This window comes from Prunus mume, linkage group LG2 (genome assembly GCF_029339155.1).
Source record: "Prunus mume cultivar Tortuosa linkage group LG2, ASM2933915v1, whole genome shotgun sequence".
Lineage (NCBI taxonomy): Eukaryota > Viridiplantae > Streptophyta > Magnoliopsida > Rosales > Rosaceae > Prunus > Prunus mume.
The window spans coordinates 144,659-164,197 of NC_142699.1; the positions used below are offsets into that span (position 1 = coordinate 144,659).

General features: G+C 39.0%; 2 protein-coding genes across 12 annotated transcripts; both read left to right on the forward strand.

Annotated features, from left to right (window-relative positions):
• The first annotated feature begins 4,962 nt into the window (after window positions 1-4,962).
• On the forward strand, window positions 4,963-9,949 carry LOC103318923 (ankyrin repeat protein). Of its 11 annotated transcripts, none has more exons than XM_089046759.1 (8): window positions 4,963-5,121; window positions 5,230-5,307; window positions 6,254-6,391; window positions 6,475-6,545; window positions 8,425-8,473; window positions 8,752-8,908; window positions 9,282-9,428; window positions 9,549-9,949. In XM_089046759.1, the coding sequence occupies exons 3-8, from the start codon at window positions 6,343-6,345 to the stop codon at window positions 9,802-9,804; spliced, it is 729 nt and encodes a 242-aa protein (XP_088902885.1). In that variant the 5' UTR covers window positions 4,963-5,121; window positions 5,230-5,307; window positions 6,254-6,342; the 3' UTR covers window positions 9,805-9,949. The 11 variants fall into 11 exon arrangements, with proteins under 11 accessions (XP_088902885.1, XP_008218593.1, XP_008218597.1 ...); XM_008220371.3 differs by having other exon boundaries at window positions 6,335-6,391; XM_008220375.3 differs by having other exon boundaries at window positions 6,350-6,391.
• Window positions 9,950-14,730: 4,781 nt separating this feature from the next.
• LOC103318925 (SNARE associated Golgi protein family) lies at window positions 14,731-19,181 on the forward strand. The gene is given in 6 exon segments (XM_016792501.2): window positions 14,731-14,865; window positions 17,372-17,652; window positions 17,810-18,046; window positions 18,176-18,393; window positions 18,677-18,893; window positions 18,895-19,181. Coding segments are annotated over 5 exon segments (966 nt in total). The 5' UTR covers window positions 14,731-14,865; window positions 17,372-17,400; the 3' UTR covers window positions 18,937-19,181.
• Window positions 19,182-19,539: the final 358 nt, after the last annotated feature.

A 19,539-nucleotide genomic window follows, 5' to 3' on the forward strand; every position in this document is an offset into this window, starting at 1 on the left:
CTAGCTTCTACAAGACCTTCTACCAAACCCTCTATCTGGAAACTCTCATCTTCAAAACAAACATATTCACTGGCCTCTTCACTGTCAATATCATCCCCACCAAAGGTAGGGCGTCAGGACTTTCTCTATCAGAACTTTCAGACATCTAAATTTACAGAAACAAGGAAATGGAACTAATGCACATGCAAGAATGATTGAAAACACAAGAACACAAAAAGGAGGGCACACCTTCATGTTTTTGACCTAGGAGCATTCATTCAGCAGGTTCATACCAATGTTCATCATGTTCATACTCATATTCAAGGTGTTCATCCTAGTCTTCAACATGTTCATATAAAAAGGACATTTCAATTCAAAACTTCAAGGGAAATTAGGTCTAACCTTGTTTGCATCACCACGGAATGACGCCGGAAATCACTTTGGCCACAAGCAGCACCACCAAAATCTCGCCGAAAATCTCTTTTCTCCTTCCCACTTTCTGGAAATTTCTCTCAAAATTCTCCAAGTGTGAAGCCTTCGTAACCCCAAGCTCCTATTTATAAAGTCCCAAGGGTACACGAAAAACCCTAGCACCCTTTCACCTTCCCTCCTAAAATCCCTTGTACCTGCAACAATTTGAAATTCAAAATTCAGATTTCCAAAAAATAAAAAAAATAGAGCCAAATCCGAAAATTGGCCTTACCGAATGGCAAGACCCATGAAGGAATCAACGGAGGGCATCACAACTCACCCTTGCCCAAGATTTTGCTAGGCCCGACCCGTGCCCTCCCTCTAGAGACCCAGCTCCCTAGTCTACAACCAAAGACTCAAGCCCAACTCTCCCTTGCCAAGATCCTGTTGCAAATTCAAAGAACCAAAGTCAACCAAATTGCCGAACAGCAAGCAACATGCGAAAAGGAAGATGAGAGATTTCCAACAAAACAACAAAAAAACAACAACAACTAAGTATGGAAAATGAAGATGAGAGATTTTTCTTAGGGACATGACGATACCTGCTGAAGGCAGAGCCCAGAACCTTGCCGAATCTTCAATGGCGGCTCCACGAAACTTCACAATGACTTAGCTCCAAAGGCCTAGCCTCTCGAAAGAAAGAACCACCCCGACCCCTTGTCAAAAGTCCAAGACTGAGTCGCCGGATCCTGCTCAAAGTCAACACATCCAAGTTTGTCACATTTAAACACAGATTGGCCTTGCCGAACGGCAAGGCCCATGGAGGAACAATGTGAGGCCTTGCAAACAAGTCTTACCAAGTCCAAAAAGACCCTGCCGAACCCAGCTCCAATATTCTTCTCTTCCTCTCTACTACCCTGCTGTAGAACAAAGTTTAGGCCTAACCCTTAACCCAAGTGCCTAGCTCCAAGACCTCAATAGAGCCTTACCGAAGGTTCAGCTCCAGCTTCTTCCTACTTGTCAATCTGCCAAAGACCTAAGATAGAAGCCCAACTCTGGAGGATCAAACACCTTTCACAAAGACCCTTGCCGAACGACAAGGGTCATGCGGATCCAAAAAGGTACCCACATATACATTTCAAGATCAAGCTTGCTGAAGCTTAGGTCATCTGCACAATCAAAAAGCAACCAACATCTTATAAAAATTAAGTTCGGATTGGCATTGCCGAATGGCAAGGCCCACGAAAGAAGTTTTGGAGTGCTCACAAAATTACCTACTGAAGCTACAGAACCAGCACCGCACACTTGAGTCTAAGAGAAGCCCTTCCGAGACCAATTGCTAAATGGCAAAGGCCTAGCTTTTCTAAAATTGGTCTCCCAACGCTCGAACGCCCCGCCTCCGTCAAAACCTGCTTTCCCAAAGTCGAGACCTTCTGTACCTTCCTCAAAGCTACACCGACCACCGTAAGCTAGACCATATGGAGGCTCGCACCGAAATGAGATCAGGCCACCATTGTTGAACGGCAAGGGTCATGCGAAGACTAAGTAGGCCGTCGTGAATGAAACACCCTTGCTCTTGCCGATATACCCAGCTCTTCCACTGCGGTGCTTTAACTCCAAGCCCTTGCTGCAACTACCAAGAGCAAACCAAGGCTCACGAAGAAGAACACACGGACAACTAAGGCAATTATCTCCCACTTATTCCCTGCCGAACGGCACACACCTTGAACCCTTATAATTGGTCTCGCATATGTACACCCTAGTGCCCTACTCTTGCCGAGGCCCACAAACATAAGGCCCAGCCTTTTTAACCCCGGGTTTTTGCTAAGAGCCTAAAAACACCCCAAGGGCCCAACCCCAATGGCCCAACTAGTTGCCTTAGAAAATTGTTATCCCCAAACACACCCTTGTCGAAGCGGCAAGGGTTGTGTAACAGATATGGGGTGCTCACTCCCTTTTCAACCAACACTAGCCCAAATGGACGGTCCAGCACCGAAAATACAAAGGGCATAGCCTTCTATATGCCCCTTGCAAAATGCTTAGGTACCTAGCTACCAATGGTCCTAAAGGCTCACACAGCTACCAAGTGTTAACGCAACTTCTAGCTTGCCAACTTGAGGGACTAGAGAATGCACTACGACTCCCACCGAATCTGGAATGCTCGGTCATTATTACACAAAACTCACAAGTTCCTAACCAAGAAGTTACTTCTTGACCGCGAACTTGGGGGACTACTGTTTACACCATAATCAACCGAGCATATCCAGCATCAAAGCGACTACAATCAAGGCAGATACGCCTTCTTCCCTGCCGAAGGAAGACACCCTTCCAAGGTGCCGGATACTCGCCAAGCTCCCGATCGCGAAGCTCACAAAATGCCGAACCTAATCTCCATGACACATGTCACCACCACGGTGACTTATACGAAGTCCCACATCGAAATTCTACACAAACCTCTCACTTTTACTTCCCTATAAATAGGAATACCTAAAAAGGTAACTACTTTTTACCTTTTATTACTCTGCTAAAGTTACTACTCTTAATCGACTTAAGCATTGAGAGTTTTCACCGGCACCACCGGTGTCTGTTGTGTTTAATAAATCACGGTCATAAATCGACCAAGGGACCTCCTCTCGGCCCTAGGACCTACTCATGAATCGAACGGTCACGTTTCGTTAGGCATTTCGCCTTCACGAAATAAAAGAAAAGCGCAAGGCAAATCCTCTCGACCTCGGGCCGAGGTATTATGGGCCAAAGTCGAAGACCGTAAAAGGCACGGCCAAGATATCGTGGTCAAATCGCCACGTGGCCTCGTGGTCCCACGCCCCATTTAATGAAGTAATGCCTCGATTATCGCAAAGAAACCCACTAGTCGCAAGAAGCATTTAATGCACGGGAGAGGGGAAGTGACTGAAGTCAAGATTTGGTAATGGAAATCAAAGTGGTTAGGCACAAACATTCTCACAAGTATGCTTACAACTTAAGGTCAGATCACCAACCACCAGACCAGGGCATTAAATGTGTTCCCACGACCAATGGGGCGAACCCACGATCAGGCGGTGGCGAGATTTACCCGATCCATGTGGGTCACACCACCATGCTTCACGATCCCAAATGCCGATTTGACTACCCACTTGCCCCGATCAGGCTCCACCACGCAGATCTTTTGGCCTCAATTGTCCCTCCAGGACTCCCCTTATAAATACTAAGCTCAAGACTACATTCAAATGGTTCAAACACCAAACCAAAAGCCTCCCACGGAGCAAATTATATTTTCCTGTCATGCACTTTCAATACCTTTATTTGCTTTCCTAGGAGTAGTGGTAGATTGTAAGGAAAATCCATTCATCAATATATCATACGACCCTTGGTTTTCAAGGCGCCGGAGCACCATCTTTGTTATCATCTCATTCACCCCATATATCATACGACCTTCACTCTCTGAGCAACGCCGGAGCACCGCCTAAAACCCGCCACCAACACCACCACTAAAGCGGCCTTGTAGCTCAGGCCGTGAACTTGACGGCCGAGATCAGTTCCTCTCTCGACCACAATCGTTTGATTAGGAGTCGAACTCAAAACAGCGCATCATTTAACCATCTTCTACCCAAACCTCATCACCATCTCGACGCACGGTGGGCCGTGCTAGCACGCCGATGTACAACCGCACCGCATTCAAAAGAAGGACGTCACGTGTTAACGCACATCCCCTCGACCCGGAGCACCAGGCCGTGAGATTTGCGCACCAATAGTGTCCGAAGCTTAAAGGTTGCTTCTCCTACTTTGTCTTCTGCAGGTTAGCCCTTTACCGAAGGTCCTCACCTTCTCCACTGCTGAAGACAATCCACTTCTCTCTAAGTTGACCCTCTCCGAAAAAGAGCATCAACAAGAGGCTTATCCTTTTTTTGGTGAGTTTGCTATTCTCATCAAGAGGCTTCAGCACTTATCGTCCTTTCTGATATGTTGCTATTATGGGATCTCCAAAATCTCTATCAACATGTTTTTCTACTAGTTGTGACTATAGATTGGAACAAAAGGAAATAGAAACTTTGGTGTGTACATACAATCCACCATGGCGTTGATGTCGGCACATGTTTCTCCTTCTTGAGTTTTGGAAGATTATCAAAACAGAAGAGAGAAAGGTAAGGATTTGATCGAATATTTCAGCTGGTATTTTAAAGATATTCGTGCTAATAACGTATTATAAAATTAGGGGATTGTGGAGAGAATTTAGAGGAATAGAAAACAATTGTATTTCATTCATACTTGATGCTTTGTATTTATAGGCATATGATTACACTATTCACTAATATTTTATAATTACAATGATGGGTCATTGGGGTGAATCATGGTAGGTATTTCTTGGTATGGTATAATTTGCTATGGTAGGCATCCATTATATCTAGGTTCATAACAATGATATAAATAATGATACTATTTTTCCTAAAATACATTGATTAAATAAAAGCCATTTCAGTCACAAGTTTAATTCGATATTCTATTTAACGCATGTGGCAGTTTTTAATTCGATGTTTGTAGAGATTACAATAGGTCGGGAAGCACAAGATTACACCCAAATCAGCCCAAGGCGTGAGGTTAGGTTTTCATTCCTCTCTCTCTCTCGCAGGTTCTCTCTTCTCCGCCGAAACCCCCTCTCTCTCTATTTTCTCTACTCCGATCCTCTCACTCTCAGTCGATCAGCCACCGCGCCGCCTCAAGCCCTGCACGCAGGTTAGCTTCTCTCTCTCTTATCTGTTCTATTTTTTCTCCGTCGCGTCTTTGCTCCGCTAACTCTCTTTTTGCTCTCTCTTCTTATCTCGATTTTTCTATGTTTCTAAGTTTCAGTTTCTGATCGCCGACAACATCTATTCCTCTCCTGCGATTTCTTCTGTGGGTTTCTCTCTTTATCAGTTAAAGGTGAGAGCATCATCTTCCTTTGAATTTAGGGTTTATTCTAAATTAAATTTATAGTTTTTTTCTTTTAAATTAGGCTTGTCGATTTGGTGGTTGAGGTTGATGTGATGATATAATTTTTTCTGTTAAGGGTTTAGGGTTGTCGAATTAGGGCTGCTACCAATTAGGTTATGCTGTGTTGTGATACTTATTTGAAATTGACAAAGAAATTATGAACTGTTAGTTTCATTATACTAATTAGGGCTGCTACCAATTAGGTTCTTCTGTTAAATTATACTGTTGTGATTATTTGGTTCTGTCCTTGGCGGTTCTGTTTTGCTAAATTAATTTCTGTTTTATGAAATTAGGTTCTGTGAAACTACTAGGTTCTGTTTCTGCTGCTGCTATTCTGTTGTTATGCTGCTGTATTAATTATGTATATGTTTCTTTTTGTTAAATAGGTTATGCTGCATGCTAGGTCTGTTTTTATTGTTTAGTTTCTGTTTTTATTAAAGGATAGATGAACCTATTTGAACACTTGCCTAGTGGCAATGACGCATGTTCTTCTTGTGCATCCACATCATCACCGTCACCTACTATACCAATTCCCCAACCTCAAGTCCAAACACCAATTCAGTCCCAACCTTAAGCCCAAAAACCACCTCAACAGAGTGGTCTTCCACAATTACCTCCTTCCGGGACTAGATAATCATCCATAGAAAAATCAGAGGTATGGGATCACTTTGAAAAGTATGATGATGTGGCTGAGAATGTGAAGGTGGATGGGACCAAATCTTCGATATGTAGAAAGAGAGCTAGTAAAAAAAATGGATTTACTTGGAAAAAAAAAAAAGGAGCGAGAGGAAGAAAGAAAGCTCCTACTTTCGGATTTTGAAATTTTTATTGATCTTTGTATTATCGTATTACTGCGGCTTTATGAAATTTCTTCCTTGTTTTATTTATGGTGCAGCCTTTTGCTTTACTCTTCTGAATCAAGAGAAACTTTCTGCTTTAAGAATTTGTCATAATCATATATCGTTTATTTTTAAAGTGAGCGCAATGGCAGGCAGAGAAGTTCGAGAGTACACCAATCTCTCCGACCCAAAAGGTTTTTTTTTTTTTTCCTCAAGTTGTTAAATGTTTTCCGGTTTTAATTTGATCAATTAATCATTCTTGAACTGATTGTGGCAGATAAGAAAGGGGGGAAAGGGAAAGATAAGATAGACGATGAAGACATCACATTCCAACGCATGGTTGCCAAGGTTAGCGCATTTTTTCCGTCTTTTTCTTGTTTTTTCTTCTTCTTCTCTTTTTATTTGACGCTGATTAGCTTCTGGAAGAAGGAAATAATAGGATTCAAGTTTTGCATTCTTTCGATAGAAATAAAATTTCATTTGAAAATTCAATTTCAATTCTAATATTATGGGATTTGTAATCTATTTTTTCTCAGATATCTAATTGGCTAAACATTTCAACTGTTACAATTCCATTTTTTGGATTCTACACTGCGCTTAGTAAAAAATTGTTAGGATGAAATTAGCCAAAATTGTGCACTCCCCACCACCACCACTGGCATTCATACGTTTAGGCCTTCAGAGCTTTTAGGCAACGTTGGAAATTCATTGCTTGACATCAAATTTTTGCTATCAGCGTCCAAAATAGTATTCATGATAATCAGTCTTAAATATAGACAATTTAGACGATAATTTCACTTTTTTTAGGGCCAATATTTTAGCAGTATACTATCTATTTATCAGGTTTTTTTTTATTTATCGTTGATATTTCGCCGAAATTTTGGGATCCGATATTTTCCTTCCAATAGACACTTTAATTGGTCATTTTCGATAATATCACGACTTAATCTCCTCACCAAAATGGTAGAAAAATATTCGTGCACATCAAGATTTGAAACCATGCACTCCTGTATGATGGGCAGCACCCTAACCACCCACGCCACAGCTTTTGTTGTGAACTCTTTTTGTTTGTTTTTTTATTTATTAGCACTTGTACTTGTTTTATATTATTCTTTCTTACTATCCAACCTCACCTATAACATGCTTCTCTCATTTCATATTCACTATTTCCCTATTTCTCTTAATCCATATAATACTACATTTTTCTCACAAATATTCAAGCCCCAAATTAATAATATTATTATTTTTTACATTTATAAAATTTAGCTGAATTTCTCTTAAGGGATCTAGCTGAATATTTTTTATAATTATTTTTTATATTCAGTGAATATTTATTCGGCTAGATCCCTATTTCTCTTAATCCATATAATTGCAGTTATCAAATTATGTATCGTGAAATATATTTTGCATTAGTTGTTTACTGCTGAGATCTCTTATATGAAATGATAGCTATTGCAGTTATCAAATTCTGTATCATGAAATATATTTTGCGTTAGTTGCTTAGTGCTGAGATCTCTTATATGAATGATAGCTATTCTACATCTTTGTGTTCAGTTATGCTTTTTATTAGTAAGGGCAACTAGAATTAGTTAGTCATTGAAAATTGATTTGGGGGGAGAGAACTAGGAGAGTTTTGGAGGATTCTAAAGGGGATGAGGTTGAGAAGTTGTGGGATCGGATTCGATTATGCACGTCATTGTGGGCTTGTACTTTGTTAGAATTTAGAGTAGCTTTCGTATTATTTATTTAGATTGGAATGCTGTAATCTTGATAGGTCTGTTGTTCATGTACCTTGGACACGACTGTTGTTTTGTTTTCCCCTACACCTGCCCACAAAAGACTGCACCTTCACAGAATTAGTGTTAACTTCCCAAAACTGCTTGAATTAAATTGCCCCCTCTTGACAAGAGAGCTCCTTTCCAGCTCTGCAAACGCCTCTCAACGTTCTCGATATTCCAGAACCTATCGGATCTCGGATTACCTCGCATTTGTAAACCCAAATATTTGAGTGGCCACAACACTACTCAATAGCCCCACGCCCCTGCCAACCACTGACTTTCACATTGCTCTTTATTAAGGCACAGTTTTCCCATTGGTAAACCCAAATATTCGAGGGGAGCCTCACTCACATCTATGACTGTTTGCTTCAAACTGAGAGGGGAGTTTTCTGATAACATGCCCTGGCAGGGATCTTGGCTTCTTCTACTGGGTGGTTGATGCAAGCCAGATGCAAGAGGTTGCAGGAGAACGCGGAGGATACCTTCATGGCCGAGGCGGTACCTCTCTCTCTCTCTCTCTCTCTCTCTCTCGTTTTGCCTGTGTGTATCCAGGCACAAGGCAACTGCTTTCTGAATCTGTGTTTTGTTTAGCTCTTTACTTTATCGCAATCTGTTGTAAGTTTGAGTATACTCTCTCTCTCTCTCTCTCTCTCTCTCTCTCTCTCTCTCTCTCGCTTTGTGTGTGTGTGTATCCAGGCACAAGGCAACTGCTTTCTGAATCTGTGTTTGTTTAGCTCTTTACTTTATCGCAATCTGTTGTAAGTTTGAGTATACAGCCTTGGACAGTGATGACCTACTATATCTCAAGGAGCAGATGGAAGCTGAGGAGGATGCAGAGCGCCTCCTTCGCCGCACTGAGAAGCGAGCATTTGCTGCATTTAAGATATCCTTTCATGAAATTTCTTCTAGTCTCTCTGCATGCATAGTCTGCACGTAAGTTGTTGGTTATGAGCATTTTAGTGCATATTCCTGTAGAACTTAAATGCCATCGTTTATCTTATTCCTCTATGTGATTCTTTTCAGTTAATCTTAATTGTCATGTCCCGCCTAACTCAATTCATCTGTATGTTTTGCTTCATTTTAATCATTTAACATATATATATATATATATATATGTATATATATATACACACACACTTACTTTCATTAACACTGTATGTTAATGACCGCTTCAGAAATAATATTTTGAATATTTCCCAGTCTTGGTAAAATATTATTAGCTCCCTTGGTGCTGTCCTCATGTCATGACAAACTATTGCATTAGAATTTGTGAGATTGAATGGTGATTATTGTCATGTGGTTCCAGACGTTGGATTATTACATCTCTCTCCTCTCCCTCTTCTCTCTTGTCTTCCTTAACCAATGAACACAAAGCTGCAAGTCTGGCAGATTCTTCACCTGCATCGGTTCCCTTGCCACTTCGTGTTGAGCCCAAGCAAAAGAGTGGGATCAGGTATGACTATCTTCAAACCAAATAATAGAACTGACATGCTATAGCCAGTGATTTTTCTGATTGACATGTTCAAGTTCCCTACTTCTTCTCATGTGTGTATTTTTGGTTTTTGAAATGCAGACAGCAAGATCTACTGAAAAAGGTCATCGAAATTAAACCCAAGCGGCATAAAGTTTCAAGCAGATCCGATGGTAATCAGTCCCACCAAAATTTGATTGTTAGTGCTTCGACAAATCTTGAGTCTGAAAATGACCAAGTGAAGGACAAAGTGCATGTGTCGTCGTCACACAGAATAAAGGGCGAGTGTGAAGGGAAAACTACAGCCAAAAGTTTGTTAGGATTAGCATATGCAAGTTCTGACAATGAAGAGGATTAAAGAAACAACTCTGATGGAGCACAATTTTTTTTTTTCTTTCTTTTCTTTTCTCCTCATTACATAGTAATTTGTTCTTAGCACAAAATCTCATATACCTTTGTTTACTGAATGCAATGTTTGTGGAAGTAAAATAGAATTTGGTTAATACAGCATGCCTAGAGAAGCACGGTGTAATTTGTTGCCGTCTTTGATGTGCCTTTTCCCTATCATATCTCCATGAGCTCGAGGCTGCTTAGCATCTGGATCTTTTGGTGCATGTTAGAGCACCCAATCACCTTATCAACGACCCCACAGATTTGGCATCGGCAACTTGGAAAATTTGTTGCCTGTTATATTTTGGCTCTGCTCCATCTAGACCTGTTTTGAGGAAAGATGCCCTATTTTCAAAAATATCTCCTACAGAGTAAAGGGTACAGGAGTTGTTCCCAATAGCGTCCTTCCTCCAAGTGACCTGTGGGAACAGACGAGTTATCTTGTATAAGTAGATTTATCACGGGACGAAGTTTCATTTATTTATTTATTTGTGACAAGTTTTAGGGCTTTTTTGGTGTTGTTAAACGAATTTTAAAATTAACTGAGTATACCGTATGATCTAAGTACACATTAATATTTAAATTAATATTTAGAGGTATGGAACCGAAATTGGAATCGGTCCGGTTCGATTTTTTGACCGGTTGTTGACTTTTTAGTCAACTTAATTTTTTTTGGTTTTTTCGGTGCGGTTTGGCTCGAATTTTCGATTTGTCAGTTTGAATGCCTACCCCTAGTGTGCCCTATTCATTGAGTACGAACAAGTGTACTACTCCGTTTACGTTAATTCACTCTGATGTTTGAGGACCTTCACCTATCACTGCTCCTTCTAGCGTTCGATGACATGACTTTATTTGCTGAAGAATAAAAACGAAGTGTTTTTCCGTTTTCAGTTCTTCCACAAACAAATGAAAACTCAGTTCAATGCTCAAATACAAATTCTTAGCTCAAACAATGATGGAGAATTTTTCAATCATGACTTTCAGGCTTACTTCCAACAACATGAAATTTTCCATGAGACGACTTGTCCTCAGACACCACAACAAAATGATATTGCTGAATGAAAGAATCGACATCTTCTTAAAACCGCCCAAGCACTTCTGATTGGCGCTCATGTTCCTCTCCATTACTAGAATGATGCTATTGTCACCGCAGTTCACCTGATCAACCGCATGCCTTCTATTGTATTGACATTTAAAACTTCCTTACAAGTGCTTGCACAACATGGGCCCCTGCCTTCTGTTTTGGTATTTACACCCCGAATCTTTATATGTGTGGCTTTCGTTCATCTCCACAAAAATCAACCTAGCAAACTTGATCCATATGCACGCTCATTGTGTTTTTGTGAGTTATGCTACTCATCATAAAGGCTACCGCTGTTATCACCCTCCTACCCGACGTACCTATGTTACTTTGGATGTGACATTTCTATAATCTGAGTTGTTCTTCCATAACCCATCCTCCAATTCTACGCTTCATGGAGATATACAAAGTGAAGAGCAGAATTGGAGCAACTTGGAAAACGAAGAAATTTTCCTCTATACAAAAATGATCGATAGTCCCGAGTTTGGAGCACAAGATTACTCTCTACCGGAAAGCAATCAATTGCTCATTCATAGTGATCAATCGCCTAACCCACCTGATCTCTGCAAAGATGTTTCTGATCCGAGTCCCACACCTACAAACAATACAGAACAACAAGATGAAGACCCCCATTCTAACTCAACAGTACCAATAGACCAATCTCCTGAGAATATCCTTAAGGTAACTACTCCTACTGCACTTGTGAATTTAAAGGATAAATCTATTTGATACCAATTACCTTTTAGGCAGAATCGTGGAAAGACACCAAATCGTTATTCACTTGACATTGGCAAGACATCAAAGTATCCAATTGCAAATCATGTAACTACTGAAAAGCTGTCTGAACCACTCAAGGCCTTTGTGCATCAGTTGTCTGCTATTCAATTCCAACCAAGGTTGCTGAAGCATTTAAAGATCTTAAGTGGGTTCAAGCTATAAAGAAACAGATGAAAGCTATTAAGAAGAATCAAACTTGGACACTGGAAACTTACCATGGGAAAAAAAATATTGTCCGATGTAGATAGGTGTTTACCATAAAACACAACGATAATGGATTTATCAAGCGATACATGACAAAACTTGTGGCGAAAAGGTACACACAGACTTATGGTGTAGATTATGAAGAAACCTTTGCACCCGTTGTAAAATTGAACACAGTCAGAGTCTTATTGTCCCTCGCAACTAATTTGGACTGGTCACTACACCAGTTTGATGTAAAGAATGCCTTCCTACATGGAGAACTCACGAGGGAGGTGTATATAGACATTCCTCCTAGATATAATACTACTAAGATTGGAACAGTATGTAAATTACGAAAGGCGTTGTATAGATTGAAACAGTCACCACGTGCATGGTTTAGGCTTTTCACCATGGCAATGAAGAACAATGGTTTCAGACAGAGCATATCAGATCATACTTTGTTCTTGAAACATCAAAAAAGGAAGGTAACAACTTTAGTAATCTATGTTGATGACATGATTATTACGAGGAATGATAAACATGAAATATCTCAACTACAAGACTATTTGGCTACTGAATTTGAGATAAAGAATATAGGTGGACTCAAATATTTCTTGGGGATTGAGGTGGCATGATCACAACAAGGTATATTTCTTTCTCAAAGGAAATATGTCTTGGACTTATTGACAGAAACAAGAATGCTAGATTGCAAACCTGTATACACTCATATTGTTTAAAATCATCATCTTGGAGAATACCCGGATCAAGTTCTAACTAACAAAGAAAGATACCAAAGGTTAGTGGGAAGATTGATTTACTTGTCTCATACTAGGCCAGACATTGATTATGCGGTGAGCGTAGTCAGCCAATTTATGCATTCTCGGAGTGAAGACCACATGAATGTTGTTATTCAGATACTTAGATATTTAAAGTCTGCACCTGAAAAAGGACTTATGTTCTCAAAACATAGTCATATGAATGTTGATGGTTACACAAATGCAGATTGGGCAGGAAGTATAGCAGATAGGAAATCCACATCCGGTTACTTCACATTCATATGAGATAATTTGGTTACATGGAAAAGCAAGAAATAGAAGGTGATCGCCTTATCCAGTGCAGAAGCCAAGTTCAGAGGTATGACTAAAGGAATTTGCGAATTCATTTGGTTAAAGAGGTTGCTTGCTAAATTTGGGTATAGACCTACATCTGTAATGAATCTCTTTTGTGACAATAAGACTGCAATAGTTATTACACATAATCCAGTTCAACATGATCGTACCAAACATGTTGAGGTAGATTGACACTATATCAAACAGAAGCTCAAAGCTAAAGTGATTAAGTTTCCTTTCGAAAAGTCTGAGGATCAATTCGCAGATATTTTGACAAATGCAATTTCTAAACAGGTATTTTAGTGAGTTGGCAGGTTGACCCAAAACCCACTCGTTTAATAAACGGGTCATAATGGGTTGACTATTAAATTACCCAATAATTAATCGTGCAGGTTCAAGTCGTGTTTTTTCTGTGCATGTTTCAAGTTGTATAACGGGCCAACCCCTTGTGTGTTTAAGTCTCCATTTTCTTACATTTTTTAGCGGGTTGGAAGGTATTACACGGACTGACATGACCCGTTTAATAAACGGGTTAAACATGTATTTTAGCGAGTTGGTGGGTTGACTCGAAACCCACTCGTTTAATAAACATGTCACAATGGGTTGACCTGAAAATTACCCAATTATTAATCGTGCGAGTTCTGGTCGTGTTTTTTTCATGCAGGTTTCGCGTTGTGTAACGAGTCGTATCAGAAATTGTCACCCCTAATTACACATGTAAAATATAATATAAATAAATAAATATACACATAAACGGTCCGATTTGGTTTAGGCCAGTTTACAAAATTTTAAAACCAAACCAAACCATATACGATCCGATTCGGTTTTTAAACCATTTGAATTTTTCTTGGTCAAACCCAAACCAAACCGGTAATTACGGTTTGGTTCAGCCAGATTGATGCCTACCCCTATTGGGAGGGGACCTCTTTTCTTTTATTTTTTTTTATACAAGTGATATTGTGGGAGTGAAATTCCAATAAAGGACCTCGGATGCAAGGATTCTTGAGTTATAAGTTCCTTTGCATTTTTTAATGAGTGCTGCTAAACGAACCCAAAAATTAAACGAGTACACCCTACTACCAAACCATTTATTGAATTACTAATTTACTCTAATATAAAATGACAAAAAAAGATATATTGAATTGTGAATCACCCTCGTCATCTCCTCCACCGGACATAGCAACACCTCATTCATAACATCGTCTCTTCCACCCTCACACTAAACCCTAATAACATAATATACCTAACTTGTTGAGTTAAAGGAAGAAGATTGAAGTGCTTCCTAAAAAAAATGAAAAATTGCACTGAACTAAAGATAACAAAATGTCTATAAATTGTAAATTTTGGAAAACACGGTGACCAATTTAGCTAAATTTTGTACTTAGTGACCAAATTGAATTTTTATGTAAAACGAGTGATTAAAAAAGTATTTAACTTTTTAATTAAAATATTAAAATGTACTCAATTAATTTTAAAGTTCGTTTAATAACACTCTTTGTAATTTATTTGAGGTAGAGTGACTCTTGGAAAGAAAGAAAAAATTTTGAGGTATAGTGTTGACCAATTTACAAAAAGTCATGTTGGGTTGGCGGACTATGCCATTGCTCGGTCCACGGTCCACGTACGCATAATAAGTTTTATAAAGAAGTAAATTGAAAGAAAACGAAGAGATATTACTGAACACGAAGATATTATTTACTCTTTTCTATTTGGTTTCTGAGACCTTGCACTTTCTCCTGGCGTGGGGTGGTTGAAAAGGATAATTTCGGAACAAAGCAACAACTAGCAATCCCGCCGACTGCTAGCAGACAGCTTTTCCGGCTGCGGTGGTCCAACTCAATCAAACTCCTCAGCTCGGCTCCACTAGAAACAGCCGTAGGTAAAGTCCGTAGATTGATTATTTTCTTTTCTTTTCCGCTTGTTAATTTCAGTAATTCGTGCTTCCCATGCTGTGATACGAAACCCTAGTTGTCTTCAGGACAAGCATCAATGTTTTCTATCTATCTATCTATCTATGATCTTGGGCAGTCGTTGATTTCTGCTACTTGCTCTTAAATTCCACTTTCTTGAGGTCGGGTAATGAAAATATATACTTCAGGGATTCTTACTTCAGCAAATGCAAACTCTAATTTTTCAAACATGTATTCACAGCGTACTATATCAATTATTTATCCAAATGCGATGAAGCTGCTGTTTGCTGTGCCGTTCAACTTAGCACTTAGCACATAGAGATATAAGGTAGAAGAGTAGCGCCTCTGGCAGTTTCCTGTAAGTGGCTTATTCTCTTCCTCACTTCATGAAAATGATTAACATCATCCCCTTTTCTTTTGCCCCTTTTGTTGCAACTATTCTGTGTTTACTGATTTTGAAAATGCTAATCAAAATCAGAACAGAAACTATTTTCTTTGACTGGTAAGTTGAGGGGAGAGACAAAATGTTTTCAAGAGAAGCGAGGGGTTTAAAGTTGACACTTTATGGTCAAAGGTGCAAAGCATCTTGATTTTTTTTTTAGGCTGTCAAAGGTGTCATTGGACAGTCACCAAAGTAGTAACATTCCTTATTCTGCTTTACCCAGTTGCCCTTGATTATGTATTTAATGATGTTATTGCAAATTATCTGAGCATTTCGTCTATGAATCTGGAGAAGAAGAGAGAGAAATAGATATAAGAATAAGAAGTTAGGATAGACAAAGAAAAAGAAAGAGAAGTGCTCTGCATTTTAAGTCAAAATGCCAAAACCTCTAAAATCCATTACAATAAGGTCTATTTGTATTGTACACAATCTCAAAGTAATCAAATACCTAAAAACTAATATATACTGCAAAAACATAATAATTAAATTTTTCAAAGAGTCTAAATTTTAAGTAAGTCCTAAATTCTAATTCTAACGATACAAACATGATGTACTTAATTTCTTCACTTTCATGGTTGCACCTACGCCGTTATTCTTCCCAGATTGTATGAAACTTGTGTTCAGGTTTTGTAACATTAATGGTTTTTGTTTTGATTTTGGAAGCTACAAGATCAACAATTCTTTAGTTTGAGCTGCACGGTTAAATTGATAAGGAATTATGAAATCAATGGGTGAGAGTCTCAATGACAAGAATATAATTGTCAACATTAGATCCTCTCCATGACAAGAGTGGTTTGATGCTAATCAAGATCTGGGAATAAAAGCGACTGTCTTTCTTGCATGGGATCTGCATCCTCCAGACTAGGTAAACTAGGCATTGATGGCTTTAAGAAGGGTGAACAAAAGCCCAAAGTTGTTCTGTAGTTGCTAAAAACTCAATTCTGAAGATGGCTGCAACAAAACTATATTTTTCCTTCTTGTTTGTAAAAGCTGGTTTGAGATTAAACTGGGTGTTGTGTTTGATTTGAGCATAACAAGGTTGGATCATGTTTGTATCAGGCAGAATAAGGTAATTTCATCAGTTCTCAAGAAATTCTTGGTACTGTGAGTTAGGAAATTTCAGTTAATGTTGAGTGATTACTGTCACTCTTGTAACTCCAGAAGATTCAGATTGGATTTATCACATGTGAACTTGGTGGCATTTGACCAAAAGAATATCGGGGATGTGTAGCCAATTGATATGTTTGGTTTATCGAAACAAGACACAGAGGAGCAGATACGACAACCAGTGGTGAGACTGAATCTGGTGCCATGTGCACATTGTTTTGAGTTCAATGGAACAACAGTCAGAGATGGCCAATGAAAGAGGTATTGGCTGGGTTATGGTGCATGGGGCTACACATGAGACCCTGTAGATTTGTCATCGGGGCTTCACACATGGTGATTGTTGCACATGGTCGTGCTCCAAGGACAACAGTGATCATTGACATTGAAGTTTGCTATAATTCCAAAATAAAATAGGAAAAAGAAGGGTCTAGGGAAGAAAAACTAAAATAGATAGAGGAGAAGGAGAGAGGCAAAGCAGTTCAAACTCAAGCCTTTGTTCTTATCATACACCAAGAACTCTAAATCTCCATTATAGAACTGCCTATCATTTAAGCAATCACATGACAAAAGGCTGTAAGGGAATAAATACTGCAATGACAAGATAATTAAACCCCTAATCATCAAACTCCTAAACTATAATTGTAATAGATAAAATCTAGATATAGTAAGTACCGATTTCCTTCTTACATCTGTCACTAGTGGAATTCTCATAGAATATCATATGATTTAGTGTGTGATATAGGTAGTACTTGCCCTTGGCATGAATGGTTCAGGATTCTCATTTAAATTTCGATGCTGAATATCTCACCTTTTCTCCCCCTCTAAATTTCTGATCATTTTCATATAACTTTTCTCATATGGGAAGGGTTTCATATGTGTATCTTATCTTACTTGACACTTTAATAATTTTCAGTTGAATTTAATAGCGCTTTCTACTGCCTCTGGGGTCTCATTAATGATGACAAACACTTCTGAAGAGTTAGGGAAGCATTCAACCTCAGTGTATCGTGTGAGGGAAGACAGTGAATACGTTCGGCTGGTTATATCCAACGAAACAAGGACGGCAGAAGCTGATATCTTGCAGCCACAATCAGAAACAAGAGTTAAATCTTTTTTGTGGTGGATTAGAGCCTTAGCTGGGTGCCTTGTTATCATTATATTTCTTCTCATTTTCTTAAAATGGGGGATGCCATTTCTTTTTGAAAAGGTATTTCCTATTAACTCTTCTTTCCTTGGATCTTATATAACATGTTATAGTCAACTCACCATTGTCCTGTTTGTAATTATATACTTTGTTTGGTTGTTCAGCGGATTCAAAAGCTTATATTTTTTCTTAATACCTGAAGCTTTTTAATATATGGCAGGTTCTCTTGCCAATATTGCAGTGGGAAGCCACTGCCTTTGGCCGTCCTGTTCTTGCCCTTGTTCTTGTTGCTTCTCTCGCTTTGTTCCCTGTGGTCTTAATACCTTCTGGCCCTTCCATGTGGTTGGCTGGAATGATTTTTGGTTATGGCTTCGGGTTTGTTATAATCATGGTTGGAACAACTATTGGGATGGTCCTGCCATATTTGATTGGTCTGTTTTTCCGTGACCGCATCCATGTAAGGTTTTCATTTTTTTCTAACTGATGATGACTTGTTGAAGAGAGTTTTTCTTTTTCATTTTTGTTTTATGTTTTAAAATAATACTACATTTATATGCCTGTGATATGTCATTGGTTATGTGGGCAGCAATGGTTAAAGAGATGGCCCCGGAATGCTGCAATGATTAGACTTGCTGGGGAAGGTAGTTGGTTCCATCAATTTCGAGTGGTTGCTCTCTTTAGGGTTTCACCCTTTCCGTACACAATCTTCAACTATGCAATCGTGGTTACCAGTATGACATTTTGGCCCTACTTATGCGGATCAGTTGCTGGAATGGTGCCAGAAGCTTTCATTTACATCTACAGGTCGGTTCTCTATCCTCTGTCTATGATGACTTTTGAACCATCAAATTCCAAGGGAATTTATTACTGAAGAAAAACTTAATGCTTTATGTTTTCTGATTCCTGTTAAGTATTAGTGGTAAATCTTGTCAAAGTAAAGTTCGTTCTGATATCCATACATTTGCACACAAGGCATACCCATGAGATGTTTCAGCTAACCATGCTTGGCTATTGCCAGTCAAATGTTGATCTTTAGAAATAAAATATAAACTATTTTTTCAACCATTTCTGCTATTTTCTTGTGCAGTGGTCGCTTAATAAGGACATTTGCAGATGTTAAGTATGGGAACTATCACTTGACTACAGTTGAGATCGTATACAACATTATATCCTTAATTGTTGCAATTATAACCACGGTTGCTTTTACTGTTTATGCAAAAAATGCTTTAAACAAGCTTAAAAGAGAAGAAGAAACTAGTGGAGTGGAAGCATCTGCCTCGGGCCATGGCAGTTTAGAGATGGAGAAAGCTTCCTGTTGAAAAACCTAAGCATATAGGAACATGGTAGCCTGGTCACCCAGGGGAATTTGATGGCAGATAAGTGGATTTGTTAGCGATGTTTTATGTCTTACCCCTTTAGGGGAAGAAGGGGGGGTTAGGTTTTGTAACTATGTCAAATAGGCAAATATAGAAAAGAAAAAAAAAATTGATACTATTGTGTATAAAATGTAGAAAATTTTGAACTACAGTGCGCATACTTTGTGGTCGCGTGGATGTTACATATTTTTATCTACCTGGTTTCTTTGCTGCAAATGCCATAAGAAGATACTCTGATGGAGGGGACTTCTCAGCTAATTTTTTATTTTTTATTTTTCTGATCTGCCGCGAGCCTTCTCGACTAGCTGCAGAACTAGAGATTTGGATATTTCGATTGATTTCCTGTAAATATCGTAATGTGAAAGCATCTTTATGACTTCTGGTGTGTGTTGCTTCACTTAAAATCAATTGGATCAGGGATGTCATTTTTGATGCACACGGCAAATTCACCATTGGATTTCGTTTAAAATTATCCAACGCCTGGGAGACCACTAGGAGCTGACATATATTATATTATATGGCAAAATAATTGTGAAATGTGTGTGGTAGGAGAAAGACTTCCATGAAATGGAGA

Coding starts and splice junctions, on each gene's coding strand:
- LOC103318923 (XM_089046759.1), top strand. CDS start 6,343: ATGGCAGGCAGAGAAGTTCGAGAGTACACCAATCTCTCCGACCCAAAA. Junction 6,392..6,474: donor CAATCTCTCCGACCCAAAAG/GTTTTTTTTTTT, acceptor TGATTGTGGCAG/ATAAGAAAGGGGGGAAAGGG. Junction 8,909..9,281: donor TCTGCATGCATAGTCTGCAC/GTAAGTTGTTGG, acceptor ATGTGGTTCCAG/ACGTTGGATTATTACATCTC.